The sequence below is a fragment of the Pipistrellus kuhlii genome, unplaced genomic scaffold (genome assembly GCF_014108245.1).
Source record: "Pipistrellus kuhlii isolate mPipKuh1 unplaced genomic scaffold, mPipKuh1.p scaffold_m20_p_2, whole genome shotgun sequence".
NCBI lineage: Eukaryota > Metazoa > Chordata > Mammalia > Chiroptera > Vespertilionidae > Pipistrellus > Pipistrellus kuhlii.
In genome coordinates this window covers 47498790-47520955 of record NW_023425515.1, presented here as the reverse complement: position 1 = coordinate 47520955, position 22166 = coordinate 47498790, and the positions used below count along the sequence as shown (strand labels likewise).

Below are 22166 nucleotides of genomic sequence, written 5' to 3'. Positions count from 1 at the left end.
TTGTGAAACTAGTGAAACTATAAAACATTAATACAGAGATATGTCATTGCTTGCTTTCAAATAGATTCCTTGGGGGCCATGTTATCAATAGATTTACCACATCATTCTGGGTATGTCAAACTCAGAATTAGTGCCAAATATAACACTTTTCAGTATCTCAAAAGAAATGGGTGGGCCCTGGCTGGGTAGCTCAGTTGGTTAGAGCTGTCATTCCAGTAAACCAAGGTCTCAGGTTCAATCCCCAGTCAGGGAACATACAAGAATCAACCAATAATGCATTAATAAGTAACAGATGGTTACTAAACCTATCATTGTAATTATTTCATCAGACATAAAATGTCAATTCACTATGTGGAACACCTGGAATCAATTTGTATGTTAACTATATTTTTGAAAATCAAAAGAAGATACAACAGAAGATCTGCTTTACACTAAAGAACTCAATGTTTAGAAGGAGTGACAAAGGTAAAAGTGAGCAAAGCATGCTATACCATTTAAAACTATATGTAGCACATAGATATTCTCAACATTTGCACTCTACCTTGAAAGACCAAATCGGAGAATGTCTGGGCAAGTTCCAATAGAAGGGCTGTTCCCACACTGGATTTTGCAGCTCCAGGACCCCAGGCATCCCTCTGGGCCCCTACTACAATATAGCGACCTTAAAAAAAAAAAAAAAAAAAAAAATACAATGAGCTCTTAAATTATTAATAAGCATATTCATAGAAGGGTAAAAATTAAGTATATGCATTCAGGGTAAGAGAATCTTAGGACTTTGGGATTAAAAATTCGTATGACAATATTAATATTTTTCCTTATTAGTACTGGTTCTTTTTTTACATTATCAATTACCGTATTTTTCGGACCATAAGATGCACTTTTTTCCCCCCAGAAGTGGGGGGAAAAAGTTCCTGCGTCTTATGGTCCAAATATAGCCTACACATATACTTTAAAAAAAAAGTTTTTTTACTTGCCCGGCTCTGTGTGGTCTCTGTGTGCTTGCCCGGCTCTAAAATGGTTCTAAATGCTGCTGTTTACTTTACAGGGTTGATTACATGTGTTTATGACTGTGATGTTGGGTTTTAATGCACATAAAATATTTTAGGACACTATTTGTTTCAGAATCTTTTTTTCTTCATTTCCCTTCTCTAAAAACTGGTGCGTCTTATGGTCCGAAAAATACAGTAAGTTTACTCATCAACTAAGTATTTGTGCTCACTTATCTATACTAATAAAAGGGTAAGTATGCTAATTAAACCAGAAGTCCTTCCAGACAAAGCCACAGCAGCTGCAAGGGCCCTCCAGCTCCACGGTCTCTTTAGTAAAAGCCACGGGAGAAGGCACCGCAGGAGAAGGCAGAAGGTGGTGCCACGGGAGAAAGGAGAAGGCTGACCCCATGCACGAATGGGGTGAGAAGGCTAGCACCGGGGGAGAAGGGAGAATGGAGAAGGGGGAAGGAAGAAGGGAGAAGGTCAGCTGTGGGAGGGAGAAGGCCAGTGATGCAGGAGAAGGGAGAAGGGGGCAGTTAGGGGATGAGGCTAAGAGGGGAGAGCAGTTAGGGGATCAGGTTGGCAGAGAGCAGTTAGGAGCCAGTGGTTCCAGAGTGTGAGAGGGGTCCCAGATTGGACAGGGTGCAGGCTGGGCTGAGGGGACCCCACCCCCCGTGCACAAATTTCGTGCACTGGGCCTGAAGTCCTATATAATAAAAGGCTAATATGCAAATAGACCAAAAGGAGGAACGACTTGTTGCTATGAAGTGCACTGATGGCCAGGGTGCAGACACTCAATGCTGTGTCAGTGCACCTCAACACGGGGAGTGCGACTCAGTCAGAAGCTGGACTCACAGCTGGTGAGCACAATGGTGGTGGCAGGAGCCTCTCTGCCTCCACATCAGGTGGACATCCCCTGAGGGCTCCCAGACTGCAAGAGGGTGCAGGCTGGGCTGAAGGACAAATTTCAGGTCTCTAGTTTAACAAGCAACTGAAGTCCAAGGATTTCCAATACTCAATGATATGACGATTTGAATTATTAAGTCACAATGGTCAATTTTTGACAAGTTACTTTCCTGGGGCTTTATTTAGCTCCCAAGGAAACTGATAGCTACATGACTCACTTTAAGACATACAAGAGTTAGCTTTTCACAAAGCCAAACCAGCCTTCATACACTCCCTCCTCTGGCCACATGCTTAATAGGGAGAAAACCAGAAATACATAAGTAGAGCAATAGACACAGTTAGGTAGAGAAATCAGGGGTCTTTACCTGGTTCTTCAAAACCTTTAATAACACCAAAGGTATTAAAAATTCTTATCTCTTTCTGTACATTGTTCACAGTGAGTTTCACCCTCCTATTCTCTGGGGTTTCCAGCTTACATATAGCACCCGCTTTCCAATTTGAAGGACAGTCTCCTTCCATATTTCTAGAAGTAAAAAAACAAATCAGCATTGAGTTACTGCTGCTTTTCCCAGGTTTACAAAATCAGTCCTTCTTATATCCAGTATAGTTCTAGGTTAAAAGGTCATACTGTATAAGAGAACATACAAAATTTACTCTCCAGCGGCTATGTTTCTTATTCTGACCTGTAGACAACCATGAGTTACTTCCTGTTTAAGTACAATATTCTTACCTTCTTCTTCTGATGTGTTCCTTTCTGCCAGAGAGTAGTTATAGTTTACTTTTTTTTAATAATCATCAGCTTTTTTTTAAAAAAATATTTTTTTATTGATTTTTTACAGAGATGAAGGGAGAGAGATAGTTAGAAACATCGATGAGAGAGAGAGTCATTGATCAGCTGCCTCTTGTGCCCGCAACCAAGGTACATTCCCTTGACCGGAATCGAACCTGGGACCTTTCAGTCCACAGGCTGATGCTCTATCCACTGAGCCAAACCGGTTTCGGCTATAGTTTACTTTTAAAATATATACCAAGATGGACTCAGAATGAAGTTCTTATATAAAAGTCCATTAATATATTCCCATGTTTGCCCTAGCTGGTTTGGCTCAGTGGATAGAACATCAACTTGTGGACTGAAGGGTCCCAGGTTTGATTCCCAGTCAAGGGCATATGTCCAGGTTGCGGGCTTAATCCCCAGAAGGGGGTGTGCAGGAGTTGGTCAGTCAATCAATGATTCTCATCATTGATATTTCTATTTCTCTCCCTCTCCCTTCCTCTCTCAAATCAATAAAACATATATTTTAAAATAAAAGAGTGACTTGAAAGACCTTTAAAATTTACACACACACACACACACACACACACACACACACACACACATATATATATATATATATATATATATATATGTAATGTATCCCCACATTTACTAACTCCACTAACATGGGTAGTATATGTATAGAGGCTATCTCAGTTATAAAAGAACTAGAGGCCCAGTGCACAAAATTTGTGCACTCGGGGGTAGGGTTGGGGTGTCCTTAGCCTGGTCTGTACCCTCTCAGTCGAGGAGCCCTTGGAGGATGTCTAACTGATGGCTGGCTTAGGCCTGCTCCCTCTGGAATCAGACATCCTTAGTGCTGCTGTGGAGGCAGAAGATGCTCCTGTCACTGACGCTGTGCTTGTGAGCCCAGCTTCTGGCTGAGCAGGACTCCCCCCGTGGAAGCACACTGACTACCAGGGGGCAGCTCCTGCATTGAGTGTCTGCCCCCTGGTGGTTGGTGCATGTCATGGTGACCAGTCCTTCCACCGTTGGGCTGAAAACAGCTTTCCGACACTCACCAAGAGGTCCCAGATTGTGAGAGGGTGCAGGCCACGCCGAGGGACCCCAATGGTGCACAATTGGGGCTGGGGAGGGATGCAGGAAGTTAGCCAGCCAGGAAGGGACCATGGGAGGGCTCTAGGGTATGTCCAGCCAATCTTGCTCAGTTCTGATTGGCCAGATCCCAGCAGAAAGCTAACCTACTGGTCGGAGTGTCTACCTGCTGGTGGTCAGTGCATGTCATAGTGGTTGGTCGACCAAATGACTGTCTGCCCCGTGGTGGTCAGTGCATATCATAGCAACTTGTTGAGTGGCCTTAACATATCATTAGCATATTATGCTTTGATTGGTTGAACGGCCAACTGGATGACTGGACACTTAGCATATTAGGCTTTTATTATATTGGGTATTCTCAGAGAAAAATAAGTATCACATGATCTCACTCTTATGTGGAATCTAATGAACAACATAAACTGAAGAACAAAAATAGATCTAAAGACACAGAAGCACCGAACAAACTGTCAAACCTCAGAGGGAAGGTAGGGGAGGGTGGGCAAATGGGAAGCGATTAACCAATTAACTTGTATGCATATATGCATAACCCAGGAACACAGACAATAGTGTAAAGGTCTGGGTAGTGGGTAGGGGCATGTACCAAGAGTTCACCAGTTTGATTCCTGGTCAGGGCAAATGCTCAGATTTCAGGGTCGATCCCCAGAAGGGAGTGTGCAGGAGGCAGCTGATGGATGTTTTTCTCTCATTGTTTCAATCTCTCTCCCTATTCTTTTCCTCTCTAAAAACTAAAACATAAAAAAAAGAGAAAGAAAATCCAGAACTAATGAGTATTATAGCTCAACATGAATCCCAACAGATCTTTTCCAATAATTGAATGGGTTGCAAAACACAGTAAATATTCAAACAGAGCTATGCTAGGTATATTGTACAAGGAATTCACTGAGTGAATTGAACAAGGACTCCTTGAGTTTATAAATCCAAGGTCTATCATTAATATCACTTTATCTTGGAAAATTTCAGTTTTTTATCTATACCAAGTGAATAGCTATCCATCCCCAAAATGTCCCAAATGTGAAGAACAATAGCCAATTGATTTAAGACTTTATCAAATCAACTTTATCAATTCTCCTTAATCATCAAGTCTCACCCTGCAAGGCAGTTTTCAAATAAGAACTTACTCAAACAGTTTCTCTACAGCAGTTCTGGTAATGGTTTGGACAGGTATATTAGGCAATCCTGATGACTGAGATGGTGGAAACTGAGTATGATTGAAAGAAGGGAATCCTGGTGTATAAGGGTCACCTGTTCCCAAATGAGCCTAGTAAAACAAAAGAATAATCATCTCTATTAGGTACTTATTCAAGACATTTCCTTGTAAGATTCAGATTGAGTGTGAGGCTATATCACATTCAAGTCCCTAAGTGTGAGTGGATCTATGATACATGATGCTTGCTTTTTATGGCATGTGCCAAATTCAATTCAAGACACTACAAGTCTCCCTCATCAGTGGGAAATATATTCTAAGACCCTAGTGACTAGGATCTAGTGGATGCTTGAAACTGTGGATGAATACTGAATCCTACATATACTATATACATATACTTTATTGCTTCCTCTTTGGCATATACAAACCGCTAGCATCCCCACTCTTGCACTTTGGGGCAATTACTGAATAAAATTAAGCTTTCTTGAACATAACCACTGCAATACCATGCCAGTCAAGCTGATAACGAAGGTGGCTACTTAGTGACTAATGGGCAAGCAGTGTATATAAAATTGATACACTGGACAAAGGGATGATTCTAATAGTAGGCTGGACAGACTGGGATAACTCAAAAATTTCATTATGTTACGCAGGGCAGCACACACAATTAAAAACCTATGAATTATTTCTGGAAGTTTCCATGTAATATTCTCAGATCACAACTGACAGTGGATAACTGAAAGCAAAACCGTGGATACTAAGGGACTAGATTATACTGATAAAGTACATTTAGCAATAAGTAGCAACTAGGTTTCAATGTCATATAATTTACCTTCTTGCTTACTGCTAAAACTCTCCCAGACAAAAGTATTTAAGGAAGGCACAGTTTTATTTCTACTAATGTAAGTGAAATCTAGCAGTAATTTAGAGAACCCAAGAACTCATTTGCTCAAAAATAATAACTCACATGTCCAAAGAGTGGAAGATTTGCATTAGAAACAGGAAATGTAGTATAGTCCATGTAGATCAAAACACCAATTGCATTTAAACTTTCAGCATTTGCAACCTAAAAAACAAAACACAAAGCTCAGAATACGAAGAACTAATCATATAAATTTAGAATACATACTAGACTTCATGCTATCTGACAAAGGGTTACAGAGGTAACATCCACGCTCCCTATATTCAAAATGGCTTATGTTTAGAAAAAATGTCTTAAGTAACTAAGAGTTTAGAAGAGAAATAATAAAAACCCATCCAAAATAGTTGCTGTCTTGATATGTTCCATTCTAGCTCCTTGAGTATGACTTTTAATTTTCATTTTCATAAAACCTACTTATTATTGATGATATATATATATATATATATATATATATATAAAACTTTGTTATATAGGTAATTTAAACAGCTTTTAGTGAAGCATTTTTGATGAGTTCATTTTCACTGAAAGATAATGGCTACAAAATAATCCAAGTGGATATGCCAGTTTTGAAGTATCCTACTGACTTTAGATAATTGGTATTCACTGAGTACTTTAATAATTTATATTATCAGGTATGAGCATTTAAGATCACTTGTTTTCAGAATGTAATAAAATAACGTTTAACTGAGAAAGATGACACCAATATATAACTCATACTTACCTTTTCAGCAAAGGTGATTTTCCCTGCTCTAACAAGCACTAAAGATCCATTCACAGAAGTGCTTAAAGCCTCAAAGTCTTGTTTAGTGCCAAAATTAGCATGGACCAGTTTACCCTAAAATAAAGACATTAAGCTTAATGAGCATTAGGATATTAGAACAGCCACAGAGTCTAAGGCAGAATGGTTTTACAAATCAAACTCAAGACAGGGTAAAAGCAGACCAGGACCTAGAAAGGACACATGTGACTTCTAAAGTCAAAAGTAGCCAGGGAGCCAAAACCGGTTAAGGGCATGTAGTACGTTGGTTGCGGGCACATCCCCGGTAGGGGGTGTGCAAGAGGCAGCTGGTCGATGTTTCTCTCTCATCGACGTTTCTAGCTCTCTATCTCCCTCCCTTCCTCTCTGTAAAAAATCAATAATATATATATATATATTTTTAAAAAGTAGTCAGGCAGAGCAGCATAATCTACAATAGCTAGAATCTGGAAACAGCCTAGGTGCCCATCAGCAGATGATTGGATCAAAAAACTATGGTACATCTACACAATGGAATACTATGCTGCCATAAAAAAGAAGGAATTCTCATCATTTGCAGCAACCTGGATAGAACTAGAGAACATTATGCTGAGTGAAATAAGCCAGTCAATAAAAGAGAAATACCACATGGCCTCACTCATTTGTGGACATTAAAAAACATTATAAACTGACAAACCAAGATATAAAGACAGTAAAGCAACAAGCAGACTGTAAAATTACACTAGGGAGATCTGGGGGAGATAAGAGATCAACCGAAGGACTTGTATACATGCATATAAGTACAACTAATGGACACAAAACTCTGGGGAGGGAGGGTATGGGGGGGGGGCAATGTTAAAATATGTACACAGATAATAATTTAATAAATAAAAAAAATTAAAAAAAAAAAAAAAAGTAGTCAGGGATGCCTGACCATTGTGGCTCACTGGTTGAATATTGACCCATGAATGTCATGATTTGATTCCTGGTCAGTGCACATACCCAGGTTGCAGGCATGATCTCCAGAAGGAGGCAGCCATATTGATGATTCTTTGCCATCAATTATGTTTCTATCTCTCTCCCCCTTCCTCTTCTGAAATCAATAAAAACATATTTTCTAAAAAAGTAGTAAGGGTTATCAGGAATGAAATCAACATTTCTGGTCTCCTACATTCATTTTTTCATTATCCCACGCTATCTTTAATCGACATTGATATATTTAGATTAAGTAAAGTAATCTATTTTACATTTCTTCAGACATCTTGGGGGAAAAGAAAGGATAGCAAGATACGTTAAACACAGAGATATATACAATATAAATATTGTAGGCTAGCCATGGCAACACCAATTACATAATGGTCTCATACTTAAACCCCAGACTAAAAACTCATAGGTAACCAGGCAAAGCGACACAGCACAAGTTAAGCAGGAAGACAAGAGAACAATAAAACTTCATCTGGCTTAAAAGGCATCTACTAGAAAGGTCCCTGACATATGTATATGTGGCCTTATAACATGAAAAACATAGACAGAACTATTCAACCAAGCAGTTTTTTAATTTCTGTAATAGTTGGGCCATATTTACCTAAATTCCATGATATCAAGCATTAAAGAATCAAGCTAAGTCAAAACCGGTTTGGCTCAGTGGATAGAGCATCTGCCTGTGGACTGAAAGGTCCCAGGTCCGATTTCGGTCAAGGGCGTGTACCTTGGTTGCGGGCACATCCCCAGTAGGGGGTGAGCAAGAAGCAGCTGATTGATGATTCTTTCATCAATGTTTCTAACTCTCTATCCCGCTCTCTTCCTCTCTGTAAAAAATCAATAAAATACATTTAAAAAAAGAAAAAGAAAGAATCAAGCTAAGATTGGTTGTAGCCAAGATGGTATTGATCTGTCCCCACATAAGAAGAAATCGGATATATGCAAATACATATCTGCAAATACATATATGCAAATAATATTACCATGTGTCAGGCACTGTACAAAGCTCTAGGACGTAGAAATAAATGAAACTAACTCCTAGCTCTTTATATTCCAACTAGAGGCTGGGCACATGAAATTGTGCATGGGGGTGGAGGTTGTTTGTCCCTCAGCCCAGCCTGCACCCTCTTCAATCCGAGACCCCTTAAGGGATGTCCAACCACCCATTTAGGCAGGCAGTTAGACATCCCTCCCACAATCCAGGACTGCTGGCTCCCAACTGCTCACCTGCCTCTGCCTGACTGCCCCTAACCACTTCTGCCTGCCAGCCTGATCACTCCTAATCACTCCCCTGCCAGCCTGATCGACAATTAACTGCTCCCCGGCCAGCCCAATTGCCCCTAACTGCCCTCCCCTTCAGGCCTGGTCCCCCCCCACCCCCAACTGCCTTCCTCTGCTGGCCCGGTCATCCCTAACTGCCCTCCCTGCTTTCCTGATCACCCCCAACTGCCCTACCCTGCAGGCCTGGGTCTCCCCCCCAACTGCCCTCCCTTGCTGGCCTGGTCTTCCCCAATGCCCTCCTCTGCCAACCTGGTCACCCCTAACTGCCTACAACTGCCCTCCCCTATAGGCCATCTTGTGTCTTGGAGTGATGGTCAATTTGCATATCACTCTTTATTAGATTATTAGATAGGATGTAGAATCAAATAAATGTCTGGTGCTACATAAAGAAGAAATAAAGCAAGGTATGAGAAAGTGATTAGAGGAAAGACAGTTTTGATAAGGTAATCAAGGAAGACTTCTATAGGGAGGTAATCTTCTATATATACACATATAAAAGGCTAATATGCTGTGTCTGACCATTCTATCAGTAGTTATGATGCACACTGACCACCAGGGGGCAGATGCTCGACACAGGCATAGAAACATGGAACAGATTGATGAATCTCAGAGGGAAGAGGGGAAGGCAAGAAGACATTAACTAAAGATCTTATATGCATACTATGAGCCCAGTGCACAGATTCATGCACCAGTGGGGTCCCTCGGCCTGGCCTGCGGGGGGTCAGGGATCGGGCCAAAACCGGCAGTCCAACATCCCTCGAGGGCTCCTGGATTTCGAGGGCGCAAACCAAGGGACCCAACTGGTGCACGAATCTGTGCACTGGGCCTCTGGTATTAGATATGAGAACAGCTCAACGGCACTTCCCCCAACCCTGAATAGGACTGTCTGCTGCTAGACAGCTCAGGGCATTTTATTGCCTCCTGTTGGCCAAATACCTGAACAGTTGTAGGCTATTCCCCAAACTGACAATGATCTGTACCCTACCCTTTGAAATGTTTTATCTCCACCTTGCCTTAGGACAAATTATGTTAATAAACAGCATGGAAAAAGAAAATAGCACGGGCCAAAACCAGTTTGGCTCAGTGGTAGAGCGTTGGTCTGCGGACTGAAAGGTCCCAGGTTCGATTCCGGTCAAGGGCATGTACCTGGGTTGCGGGCACATCCCCAGTAGGGGGTGTGCAAGAGGCAGCTGGTCGATGTTTCTCTCTCATCAACATTTCTAGCTCTCTATCTCTCTCCCTTCCTCTCTGTGAAAAATCAATAAATTAAAAAAAAAAAAAAAGTACGGGCTCCTTAGTTGAGTAGTCTTCAGTTCCTTTAGCTGAAGTTCCTTTTACCTGACCCCCAATGCCTTTCAAAATTATCTTTCGTCTTTGGATTCCTTCTTGAATCTATGCATCAGTCCCTTTCTCCTGATTGGTGAACCCTTTGTAAGGGTGGGACAAGAACCCTAGCAAGAGCACAGTGAAGAAAAGGGAGAAGTAGGATTACTTAGAGCCTTGCCAACCAAGATGAAGATTTGGAATTTCATTTTAACCATGGCATAGGAGGGTTAAGAATAAGAATATCTCATGACCAGTTACATTTTATAAGTAAATTTATACTATAACTCCTAAGAACAGTAAAGACAATGAGCTTGTGAGCTATTCAACAGAAAGGGGAAAAAAAAGTCATGCAGTATTTTGTTTTACTTACAGTAACTGTCCCAGCCTTACTGTATGCCACGTAACCCTGAGGGTTCTCCACAAGGAATCCTGAGTCTTGTTTCCCATTCATTAGTGTCACTGAGTTTGGATTACTGTTTAAAAGATTGTGTTAAAATGAAGCTAAGACCAGCATTGGGGAAAAAAATTAAATAGTTTTAATACATTTAGTCTTTGCTATATTTATCATTAACTAAAGTAGCTACTTCTATAAAATAAGTTTACCATCTTTCAACATACCTGCTTTTGACCTGAATCTTAACAAAATGTTCATTATGCCAGGCTTTGCTGAATTGAAGTTTACGGAATTTATCTTCAATATAAAAAGCAAGGTTTGTATCTTTTTGAGATCCAGCCTCACGAGGAACATAAGAATTTTCATTCAGCTGCCTGGATGAAAAAATGTCACTGTTAAAATAAACATTAAACTAAAAATGATCAAATAAATTGTTTTTTAATTGAGAGAACATACATAGGTTTCAGGTATAGACCATTATTTTTAACTACTTTAAAGTATTGTGAAATCCCTGGAAGCAAAACTGCTTATTATGACAATATTTACTTCAACCATAATGCCTAATGTACAGTATATACAAAAGTATTCATCAGATGGGATAAAAATGCCAATATTTCTAATTTAAAACTAAAAAAAACTATTGTACCATTGGAAGTTAGTAAAGCTAGAAAAAGGTAAAATATAAATTTGTCCTTTACAGTGTTAGATATGTGTGTAAGGAAGAATTTAAAAATCTAAGGATCGCCCTTTTGTGGCTCATTTGGTTGAGCATGGACCATGCACCAAAAGGTTGCTGGTTGATTCTCTGTCAGGGCACCTACCAGGTTGTGAGCTAGATTCCCTGTAGGAGGGTGCAGGTGGCAGCCAAATGATGTTTTCCTCTCTATATGTAATCAATTTAAAAGTATCTAAGGACAGAAACCTTTACAATACTTCTTAAGGCATGGATTAATGACTGAGAACCAGAAGAAATCAAGGAATACTAGACATGTCAATTAGTCTCAACCAAGAGAATCATCGGTTGGCTGCCTCCTTGGGGATCGGTCCCACAACCTGGGAATGTGCCCTTGACTGGAATCAAACCTGGGATCCTTAAGTTCAAAGGCTGATACTCTATCCACAGAGCCAAACCAGCTAGGGTGGACCTGTAAATTCTTTTTAAGAAAAAGGAGAGTCCCCACAAAAGTTCTACTCTTTTCCCTATCAACATAGTTTGACTACTTTACTGATTCCTTTACCCTCTAACAAAACATGGGAAGTCTCCCCTACTCTATAAAAAGCCTTTCCTCCAGAAGGTCACCTTTGTTTAGATACTAAGGTCGAACTTGTGAAGTTGCTCAAACTTACCTGATTGTGTTGGTGAACTCTATGGTATCCAGTTTCTTTGACAACATTGCTTTGAGGTCTGACCAAAACAACTGGGGAGATACTTCAGGCCGGCTCTCTTCAACTTCCCCTTCAGTCTCTATCTCTGGAGGCTCTGCTTTCTCACATTCAGTTTTTGACTCTACACGTTTACAATAGCCCAAATAGCCAATCAAAAATCCTAAAGATGAAAAATTACAGAGCTGAATTCATAGAATTTTATTTATAATCTAATCCTATAGGGATTAAAATATTATGTTTTGAGAATACTGTTTTTAATCTAATTTAAAGCAGTTAGAAAGGAATCAATGTATGTTTTATATATTTTAAATCATTTAATCTAATAAATTACAAGAACTTTATTTTAAAGTTACCTTTTTAAAGCATGGGAGTATTTTCTTCCCAGTAGCCTTCCTTGAATCCTTAGGCCAAGCTTCTATGCTACAAATATCCTGAGCGCATTTCTAGTCTAACATTTGCACATTACACTGAAATGATTCATGTGCCTCGTTCTCTGACCAGGCTAAACTCAAAGACAGGTATAGAGTCTTAATTATTGTATTTCTACTACCTTGCACAATGGCACACAAGAAGGTACAATATAAATGTTTGCTGAATTGAATTAACAACTTGGTGACAAGAAACATTTAAGTTTTAAATGGCACTCTTACCAATCAAGAAAAAGATGATTACAGCAATAGTCCCACAGCAGAGAAGTCCATTAAGCCTTTTCCGTTTTGCAGTGTGAGCACGATTACCCCTCATGTTATTGTCAGTATCTTCTTCATCTGCAGCTAGTTTCATCTCCACACGACTGTTATCGCCATCTACTTGCCGTGTGAGACTAAACCGGCTATATGACAACGGATCTCCACCAAACTGAGATTTTTTTAAAAAAATAAAGAAAGCATTAAGAAGGGAGTAGGAACATTAACAAAAACATTTGGTCAAACAATATACTTATTGGGCCATTACTATGACTTACGATATGTTCTTAAGGAAAAAGAAGTCCCTGCCCTAGCTGATTTGGCTCATTGGATAGTCGGCCTGGGAACTGAAGGGTCCTCAGCCAATTCCAGCCAAAGACACATACCTGGGTTGCAGGCTCAATCCTGACCCTGGTAGGGGTGTGGGGGCAACCAATTAATATGTCTCTCTCATGTTGTCTTCTCTGTCTCTCCTCCCTTCCACTCTCTCTAAAAATCAATGGAAAAAATATCCTGGGGTGAGGATTAACAACAACAAAAGCAGTTCCCTTTTCAAACCAATATTCTTCTGTGCACCCAGTTCTGTCAATGGCAGGTTATGGCTAGAACATATACTGGCCTTCTTCATCTCCTTCAGCCTTTTCATTCAGGTTTGGTTATGTAAATACATGTTGATTTATGCTTTTAGTTCTACTTGGCAGTTCCCTCCACAATGCCCCAAATACCCTAAAGTCCTGACAAGATTTTCCATAATTAATTCTACCCAATACTAAATACTATATTCTTCTTTTGTGGGATGAGTTATGCCTGGTGATTACCATTTCAAATGTAAATGAATACCTGATAACAGCTTTGGATTGTATTTCATGCTTACTTGGTCAAAGTCATTATTGCATACTTCACATTCTTACAAACTATTGACAGAAATATAAACTTAAAATATCTTACCAAGTTGGAGAATGCTGATCTGGCTTGATCCATCATTCTGAGTTGCCACACAGAAGAGCCTAGTAATAAAATAGAATTATCCTAATGAGATAGATGCCATTGTATCTAAATAATAAAGGCTTTTTATTACCACACTAAATTATGTATCAAAGTTACTTTAAAAAATTTTTAAAGTATTTTAATCCTCCCACCCATCCCCAACTGGGGATTGAGCCCACAACCCAGGCATGTGCCCTGACCAGGAACTGACCATGACCTGCTGGGTTCATAATCGACATTCAATTACTGAGCCATGCCAAACAGGCTCAAATTTACTTTTAAATATTATCACCTTTCTAGAAAGGGCTTCTCACCAAGATATTTAGTTTATGACAACTAAGCTTATTGCAATCTTTGATCAGATATCAAATTGAGGTACAATGGGTAGACAGCCTCAAGAACATTATTGGGAGAGATAAGAAATGTCAATATATATCATATACTGGAACAGTATTGCATCTTAGATTTGGGGAATGTGATAATGGTATTGCGTTTTTGGAGATTAATGGGTAAAATTTTAAGGATGAGGTATTATAATGCCTGTAACTTTCATTTAAAAAGTATATAAGAATTAAAGCAAATGTGGAAACAGTTAATGACTGATGTGTCTAGGTAAAGGGTGTATGAATATGCATATTACTGCTATTTCATTTTTTCTTGTGGGCTTGAAATTTTTTCAAAAATAAAAAACGTGGGAAAAACTAGTTGACTATCATTTATGGTATGTAAATTTATGTAACTGAATTTAATCAAAGGGACAATACAAAAGAAATAAGACTGGCACCTAAAAAAAACCAACAAAGCATCTCCAATAGAAAAGGAGAGAAAACCTGATCCTTCTGATTAAATGAACAGTTCCTATAAATGATATATAGATCTTTGATGCAAAAAGAATACACAAAAGGAAAAACATAGAGTATGCTATTTCCTAGATGAAGAGCCAAATTATCTGAGCGGTTAAGTGACTTGTTCAAGACTGAAAAATTATAATCTAAAAATGAAATTCAATGTGTTACTGGGTTATAGAAATTGTGTTCTCGCTTCTAAAAATATTAAGAAACTAATCTTAACTTTTTCCAAAGAAAAACACCTCTGTAGCCAATAAAATCCTATGTTAAGTTAAAACATGATTATTAACTGAAATCTGGATTTTTAATTTGGTTTGAGTGCATCTACACACTGGAAAATGATACTTATGTTGAGATGTATAAAATGAACATTTATACCATACTACCTATTTTATGGCTTTTTCGATACTATCAGTACACTTACAGCACATTTAACACCTACATGACACAAAGCAAGTTGTGAGATATATGCAGACTGTAAAACAAAAGATATTATATAAATTTAAATTAGAAAAAGTCTCCTATCAAAACCTATAACACATTTTATTTAAGGCTGTAGCTTTAAATAAAGTGTTATAGGTTTAAGACCAGAGCCAATAACCAATAAATAGATCATATTCTTAGAAGCACCATCTCTTGCCCCATCTGGCACAAAATGCTTATCACTATTGCTGCACCAGAACTGCCCTAACCCAATCACTAGAGCCAGAACTAGAAGGCCCCACCCTGAACCAATTTTAATCATCCTTTTCTAGGAAAAAGCAGCTTACTTTAATGCTCATCAGCCATTCCTCAAAGTTTCTAGTTTGAAATTAATTTTAACACTAAAGTGACAACATATTTTTTAAAGTGATCTAAATAAAGGATTTAAATAAATAATGAGATTGGTTCCAAGTCTACATTAATAAAACATCTAAGGACGGTTTTGTATATAATTAAAATCAAAGCATATTTTTTACTGAGAAAACAGGTATTTCTATTTCAATCCCCAGGTACAAAATTAAGGCTATAACAAAAGAAATCAAGTCAGAGAAAATAATTATGACCTAGGCAATTCCTATTTTTAACGACCTGTGAAGAATATAATGCTATATCCACAAAAGTTATTCCCGGAAGTTTTACATACAGCAAATTTGAGTCCTTCTTTTAAAATTACCTCACATACCCATTCTGTTTCAAATAAAATAAAAAAATAAAAACTGCCAAAAACAGAGTAAAGACTTCTATTTAAAAGAACCCCTTAATGAATTTTATTCCAACTGAAATCATTAATTTAAATATTCTAAAAGCATGGGAGAGAAACTTTCTAAACTAGTTGCAATAACACTATCATATCTATAAGCACATGCAGAAACTCTTATTTGGCTTATTTCAAGATATCACCACCAATGCTGATAATCTATTACAAGAAACAAACCAGCCCTAAACAGTGGTTCAGTAGACAGAGTCAGCCCAAGGACTGAAGGGTCCTGTGTTCTATTCCAGTCAAGGGCATGTACCTCGGTTTCAAGCTCGATCCCTAGCACTGGTCAGGGATCCCTAGTACTGGATGGGAGGCAATCAATTGACATGTCTCTCTCACATGTTGTTTCTCTATGTCTCTCCTCCTCTCTTCCACTCCCTAAAAATCAATTGAAAAATATCCTTGAGTGAGGATTAACAAAAAGAAATAAACCAAACATTACCTTGATTTTTATTCAGATGAGCACCTGGTATACCTTGGTGTTAACAATAAATGGGACAACTACTCAGTTGCTCACATTAATAATGATAATTAAGGTAAGCAAAACAGAGCCCCCTTGTTTCTGAACATGAAATGGAAAAGAGGATCTGAAATGTTTTCAACTGATCCATGGAATGGAAGGCAGGAGACAGGCAAAGGTAGTCGACTACAATCTCAAACTTCTTTAAAATTCAAACATTGTTCCCACTTTCTTTAATGTGGCATTAATTTATATTTAATTTTTTAAATACAGTAATTATCTTGAGGTCTTAAGCTCCTCTGGGGTGTCTCAAAACCAGAAGGCAGGAACTAAACTATACTTTCGCCTATGTACAGCACTCAAAGCTGCTATTCCATTTTACTTGAAATAAAAACAAGACACTTGTTATCACTGAAAAGAGGCCCCAGTTCCAAAGTCCTTGGAGCCAGATAAAGTGAAGCTCCTTTGCCTGCTGACGCTGTTCTAGAGGCCTTCACTACCCAATACTTCCCTGCCCTCTATTTTCTGCACGTGAAACAGATGCCAGTCATGCCTTTACCCGCTAACATTCTTTCCCTGTTCTTGAAGTCCTACTCATGGGCCATCTCCGTAATGCCTCTTCTGTTTTGCTTATCCTAAATAATACTTGAAATGGAATTACATGGTACTGAGATCCCATTTTTTAATATAGGGGCATGCCTAATGTATGAAGTTCGTTTGTTATATCACTTGGAAATGATAAGAATATAATGAAACCTGATATCTGGAATTTTTTCTTATACGTCACTATTCTATTTTATCCCGAAATCACTAAGCAAAGCTTGGATGGTAGGGAGATGTTTAAAAGTAGAAAACTTTAATGCTTACATGGGTAAGGCTCCAAGACCTCAAGCAATTGATAACTGATACCCATTTTGCAAAATATTTCCCTAGACAACTATGCATTTGCCAGTGAAAATAAGACTACATGAACTTATGAAACTTTTGCAGGGCCTTTGGAACTCATACTTGATTATACACAGAATGACTTGTAAAGACAAGGTCAAGGTCTTTCCTAGCTTTAAGAGCCTAAATTGAAAAGGCAGTGGAGGAAATTAAGAAACAAAAAAACAAACAAACAAAAAACCAAGCAGTATCTTGATTACCATTCAGCTTTCTTAAAAAAGATTGCCCAATTGGAAGGTCAGAACCACCTGAAGTCATTGCAGTTTACCCTGCAATGCTCAAGGAAAGCATACACAAGAAGAGTTCCAAATGGCCTCAGAGGACTTAAAAAAGGCCTGAGAGAGAGAAGAGAGACACAGACTGGTTGCCTCCCGCACAGAGCCTCAATCCGGGATCAAACCTGCAACCTGAGTATGTGCTCTGACCGGGAATTGAACCCGCCACCTTGGGTGTACTGCAGAATGCTCCATCTACATCAGCCAGGGCAAGATCATTTTTAACTAGCTTTCATTGTTGTCTAATTTAAATTCAGCTGTGCTCCTTGCTTCATTTTTAATAAGTACATGTACATTATCAGAGGCAATAAATGCCTCCCCTGAGGGCAGAATTAGCCAAGGCGCTCTTCCCTATCCAACAATCTTCAGCTCAGACTAGAAGCACGCCATTACCTGACAAAGAACATTGCATCAAAGACAACTTATTGTATGGGAGTGTGTGTGGTGGTGGTGGTGGGGATTGGTAAGGTAGTACACATATAATACCTTAATAAAAAAATTTTAAAAAAAGAAGAAAAAAGACAACTTATTGTAGCGAATCCTCACTTGAGGATTTTTTCTATAGATTTTCAGAGTGGAAGGGAGAGAGGAGGGGGCAGGAAAAGGGGGAGAGAAAGAGAGCTATCTATTGGTTACCTCCTGCATGGGGCCCAGGGACCCTGGATCCCAGGTGTGTGTGCCTTCATGTGCGTGCCAGCGCTTGTTGGCCGGGCTCAAAGACAAATTAAAGGGTGCTACGCTATTAATAGACTTTTGGGAAATTTCATATCAATGACAAAAATGTTTTAATTTTGTTTTTTTTTTTTTTAGCATACTGAGTTTATTATAATCCAAAACTGAGGGGGGGGGGGGTAGTTGCGGGAGGTCAGCAGGGCCAGCAAATGCCTACATTTTCACCGTAAAAATCAATTTTTGTAAATCACTTGAAACATTTGTCCGAGGCCAAGCTCCCCAGCTCAGAAACAACTGAATCAGCATCTAGTATTCCAAACTCATGTGTAAGCACAGAATAGAGATATCAGGTATTTAAATAACCTCTAACAGGACTATATCCTACGGCAATCCTATTAACCCCCCCTTCTACCCAGCCAAGAAAACAGGATAAAATATCATAGCAGTCAAGTTCTTTGAGGTACCCAAGGTCAACAACAAGTGTGCAGAGGTCAAGTGTTAAACGAAAAGAGTCAAGTCACAAAGTGTTCTCCCAGCGACCACCTTAAGAGAGCCGTCGACGGCCGCAAACAGAGACAGCGTGGACCTTTGACCACACATCGCCCCAACTGTGCAAACTGATCCCAATCCAAATAAAACTTTCACTAAGCCGAAACCGGTTTGGCTCAGTGGATAGAGCGTAGGGGTCCCAGGTTCGAGTCCGGTCAAGGACACATCCCCAGTGGGGGTTGTGCAAGAGGCAGCTGATGTTTCTCTCTCATTGATGTTTCTAGCTCTCCGTCTCTCTCCCTTCTGTAAAAAAAAAAAAAAAAAAAAAAAAAAAAATCACTAAAAACAAACAAAAAAAACTTTCACTAAGCCTCTCAGACCACAGCTCTCACAAAGCACGCGTTTTCATTCCCAGGGTCTCCCATTTCACAGTGAGGCGAGGAGAGGCAAGCCAGCCGGTGTCCAGTTGGCTTCTGTCTGGGGGGGAAAACTGAGAACCCCGACACACACACAAGCCCAAGAGCAGCGAGCGGCCAGGAAGATCGGGTTCTGCGGAGAGTTCACGTGCACCAGCTCACAGGAACCCCCACCTGCACGCCCGGGGCAGACCGGTAACCGAACCCGGGGCCGCCGCTCGGTTCCTCTCCGCGGCGAGCCCAGGCTCCGGGGCGAGCGCCAAGGGGCGCCGAGGGCTCACGGGCTCAAGGTCACCCCCGCACCCCGACAGGCAGCCATTCCCGGGGGCCGCTTCCCAGGCCGCCACGTGCTCGGCGCGGGCCACCCCTGCGGCGGCGCCGGGCGGACCCCGCTCCCGAGCCCGCGGCGCGGGGCTGCCCCCGGGGCCCGCGCCTTCCTCAGGGCCCGCCGGTGGGAACCCGGGCTCGCGTGGCCCGAGGCCCCGGAAGCACAATGGCGGGGCGCACGGTGACAGTTGGGAGCCGTCCAGCTCGCCCTCACCAGAGTCCTAACGGGGAAGCCACGCGGCTCTGGGCGACGGAGGCGAGCGGGGGAGTAGAGGAGAAGGCCGGGGCAGCCCCGCTCCGCCCGCCAGCCGGCCGCCCCGCGGCACCTGCCGCCCGCGCCTCGCGCCGAGGCGGCCCCCTCCTCCTCCTCCTCCCACCCGCACGCGGCCCCGCTCCCTCCCGCCCGCCCACCCGCCCGCCCGCCCGCTCCCGGGAGGCGCGGCAGCTGGCCCGCGTGGCCCGCGGCTTCCGAGGAGACGGGGCGGCATGGAGCGGGGCCGCCCCCCGACCGCCCGGGCTGCCCCGCAGAGGCAGCGGCCGCAGGAGGACGCGGAGCGGCGGGCCACTCACCGGGAGCCCCTCCGCCGCAGTGAGCCGCACCTCCGCCGACTGAAGCTGACACTCCGAGCCCGCGGCGGCCCCGCCCGCCGTTTATAGCCTGGCCCCGCCCCCTGCGACCCCCCGCGGGCTGTCGTCACTTCCTGCCGCACGTACACCTAGCGAGTCGCGCAGCGAACGGATCGCCCCCGGCGGAACACGCGCGGGCCAGGCGGGGGGCGGGTCAGGTGAGAGAAAAAGGCGCCAATTCCGAGGGTGGGCGGGGCGCGCGGGGTGGGCGGGGCGCGCGGGGGGGGGAGTGATTGACACCACCTGCGGGCGCGGAGTCTCTCTCTCTCTCTCTGCTGGGGTGCGGCCCGCAGCTCTACAACCCAGCTCCTGCAGTCTAACCTTGACGGATCGCCAGACCTTGCCCTGCAAGGTCAGATGGTGTTCACGCTTACTCCTCACTGTTGACTTTTTACACCGAAATAATTCCTTTAAAGCATATGTCCTTGATGGAATATAAAGCCATATTGTACAGATATATATTTTGCAATCTCGAGGATACTTGGGCTAAGCAAAGAGGAAAAATAATGAAAACCAAAATGCAAATTTGTATTTGGGATGTGGAAAAGCGACTCATAAACCAAGACTGGCCGTGAGGGAATTATTAATTAATGTTTAATGCGTGAGAGAATGGGAAGGAAACAGAAAAAAGATTAGGACGATAGAATGGAGGATGAACTTGTATGTCCATTGCCGTTGTTATAGGATTCTTCAGTGCATAATAAATAAAATTGAATTCTTGGCCACTTTATTAAACACCTTCCAAACATTCACACCCTCTCCCGGCCTCTTTGTAACCTCTGGTCCTAGTGAGGGAAATTAGACAAGTGTACAAAGGGAAAAAACGACAGGGGCTATAAAAATGTTAGATAAAGCCTTTCCAAGATAAGAGCCCTGGGAGAGTGTTATAGTAAACGAAATAAGTCAGTTAGAAAAAGACAAGTATCACATACTCTCCTATGTGGAATCTAGTGAACAAAATAAACTGATGAACAAAATAAGATTCAGAGACGTGGAAGTATAGAACTGACTGCAGAACCTCAGAGGGAAGGGGGGGAGATCAAACAAAGAACTTGTTATGCATATATTCATGACCCATGGGCACAGACAATAGGGTGTCAGGCCTGGGGTGAGGGGTAGAGGTGGGCTTGAAGAAATTAATGGGGGGATATAGGGAAGCATATGTAATACTTTCAACAATAAAGATTCAATAAAAAAATGATAAGAAGCCCTGAGGGATGTAGAACAATTATTCTTTTAAAATGCAAATTTCTGCTCCTGCTCTTCCCTTTATGCGGCACTATAATAGAGAAAATACTCCGGGCTCTACCCACAAACTTTCCTTTTATTCCCGTTCCTTAACATCTCTCCCAAAGAACTATTTTAAAATCCTGTAAGCCGGAATATCTCTTTCTGCACCTTTGTGGATCTACACAGGACAAAGTTAAAATGAAGAGCTGCCTTGAAATTCAGACAATAAGCCTGTTGAGTCCCCTCTCCCTTTCCTAGACTGGTGGGATCTAACAAGATGGCCACCCCCACATTGTCACAAGATGGCCACCCCCATGTCATCACCAAATGGCCGCTCCTATGTCATAACAAGGTGTCTGCTAACAATGCTAGTGTCCTGGTGATAATCTTACAGCCACGTGGGGGGAAAGAGAGTTTAGGAGATGGAGGTCAGACAAAACCTATGAAAACCCAAATTTTAAAAATTACTACAACGAGCCCTGCCAGCCATGGTTCAATTCCCGGTCAGGACACATGCCCTGGTTGTGAGCTTTCTCCCCAGTAGGAGGCATGCAGGAGGCAGCCAATCAATGATTCTCTCTCATCATTGATGTTTCTATCTCTGTCTCCCTCTCCTTTCCTCTCTGAAATGAATAAAAATATTTTTTAATTACTACAATGAAACAATAAAGAGGAAGGACATCACCTTAAAGTGTGTCAATTATATTTTTACTAGAGGTCCGTACATGAAATTCATGTTGGGGGGGGGGGGGCGGGGATGGCCCTCAGCCCAGCCTGCACCCTATGCAATCTGGGACCCCTTGGGGGATGTCTGACTGTGGGATTGGGCCTAAACCAGCAATAGGACATCTTTCTTACAATACAGGACTGCTGGCTCTTAACCACTCGCCTGCCTGCCTGCCTGATCACCCCCTAATCACTTCTGCCTGCCAGCATGATCACCCCCAACTGCCCTCCTCTGCAGGCCTGGTCCTCCCCAACTGCCCTCCCCTGCTGGCCATCTTA

The 22166-nt window shown here is 41.6% G+C and overlaps 1 protein-coding gene across 4 annotated transcripts in view; it reads right to left on the bottom strand.

Moving 5' to 3' along the window:
* The window catches only part of TFRC (transferrin receptor), a 28739-nt gene extending 8809 nt beyond the window's left edge, over positions 1-19930 (bottom strand). For 2 of the 4 annotated variants that reach the window (XM_045583874.1, XM_045583875.1), the window contains exons 1-10: positions 13591-13649; positions 12607-12814; positions 11918-12116; positions 10795-10944; positions 10547-10649; positions 6574-6687; positions 5898-5996; positions 4905-5044; positions 2261-2424; positions 542-661 (exon numbers count right to left, since the gene is read on the bottom strand). In XM_045583874.1, the coding sequence (XP_045439830.1) occupies positions 542-661; positions 2261-2424; positions 4905-5044; positions 5898-5996; positions 6574-6687; positions 10547-10649; positions 10795-10944; positions 11918-12116; positions 12607-12814; positions 13591-13626 (1333 nt within the window). In that variant the 5' untranslated portion in view covers positions 13627-13649. Of the gene's footprint in view, positions 1-541; positions 662-2260; positions 2425-4904; positions 5045-5897; positions 5997-6573; positions 6688-10546; positions 10650-10794; positions 10945-11917; positions 12117-12606; positions 12815-13590; positions 13651-19874 lie in introns of those variants that run through there. The other 2 variants (XM_036444777.2, XM_036444778.2) reach the window with 2 other exon arrangements.
* Positions 19931-22166: the final 2236 nt, after the last annotated feature.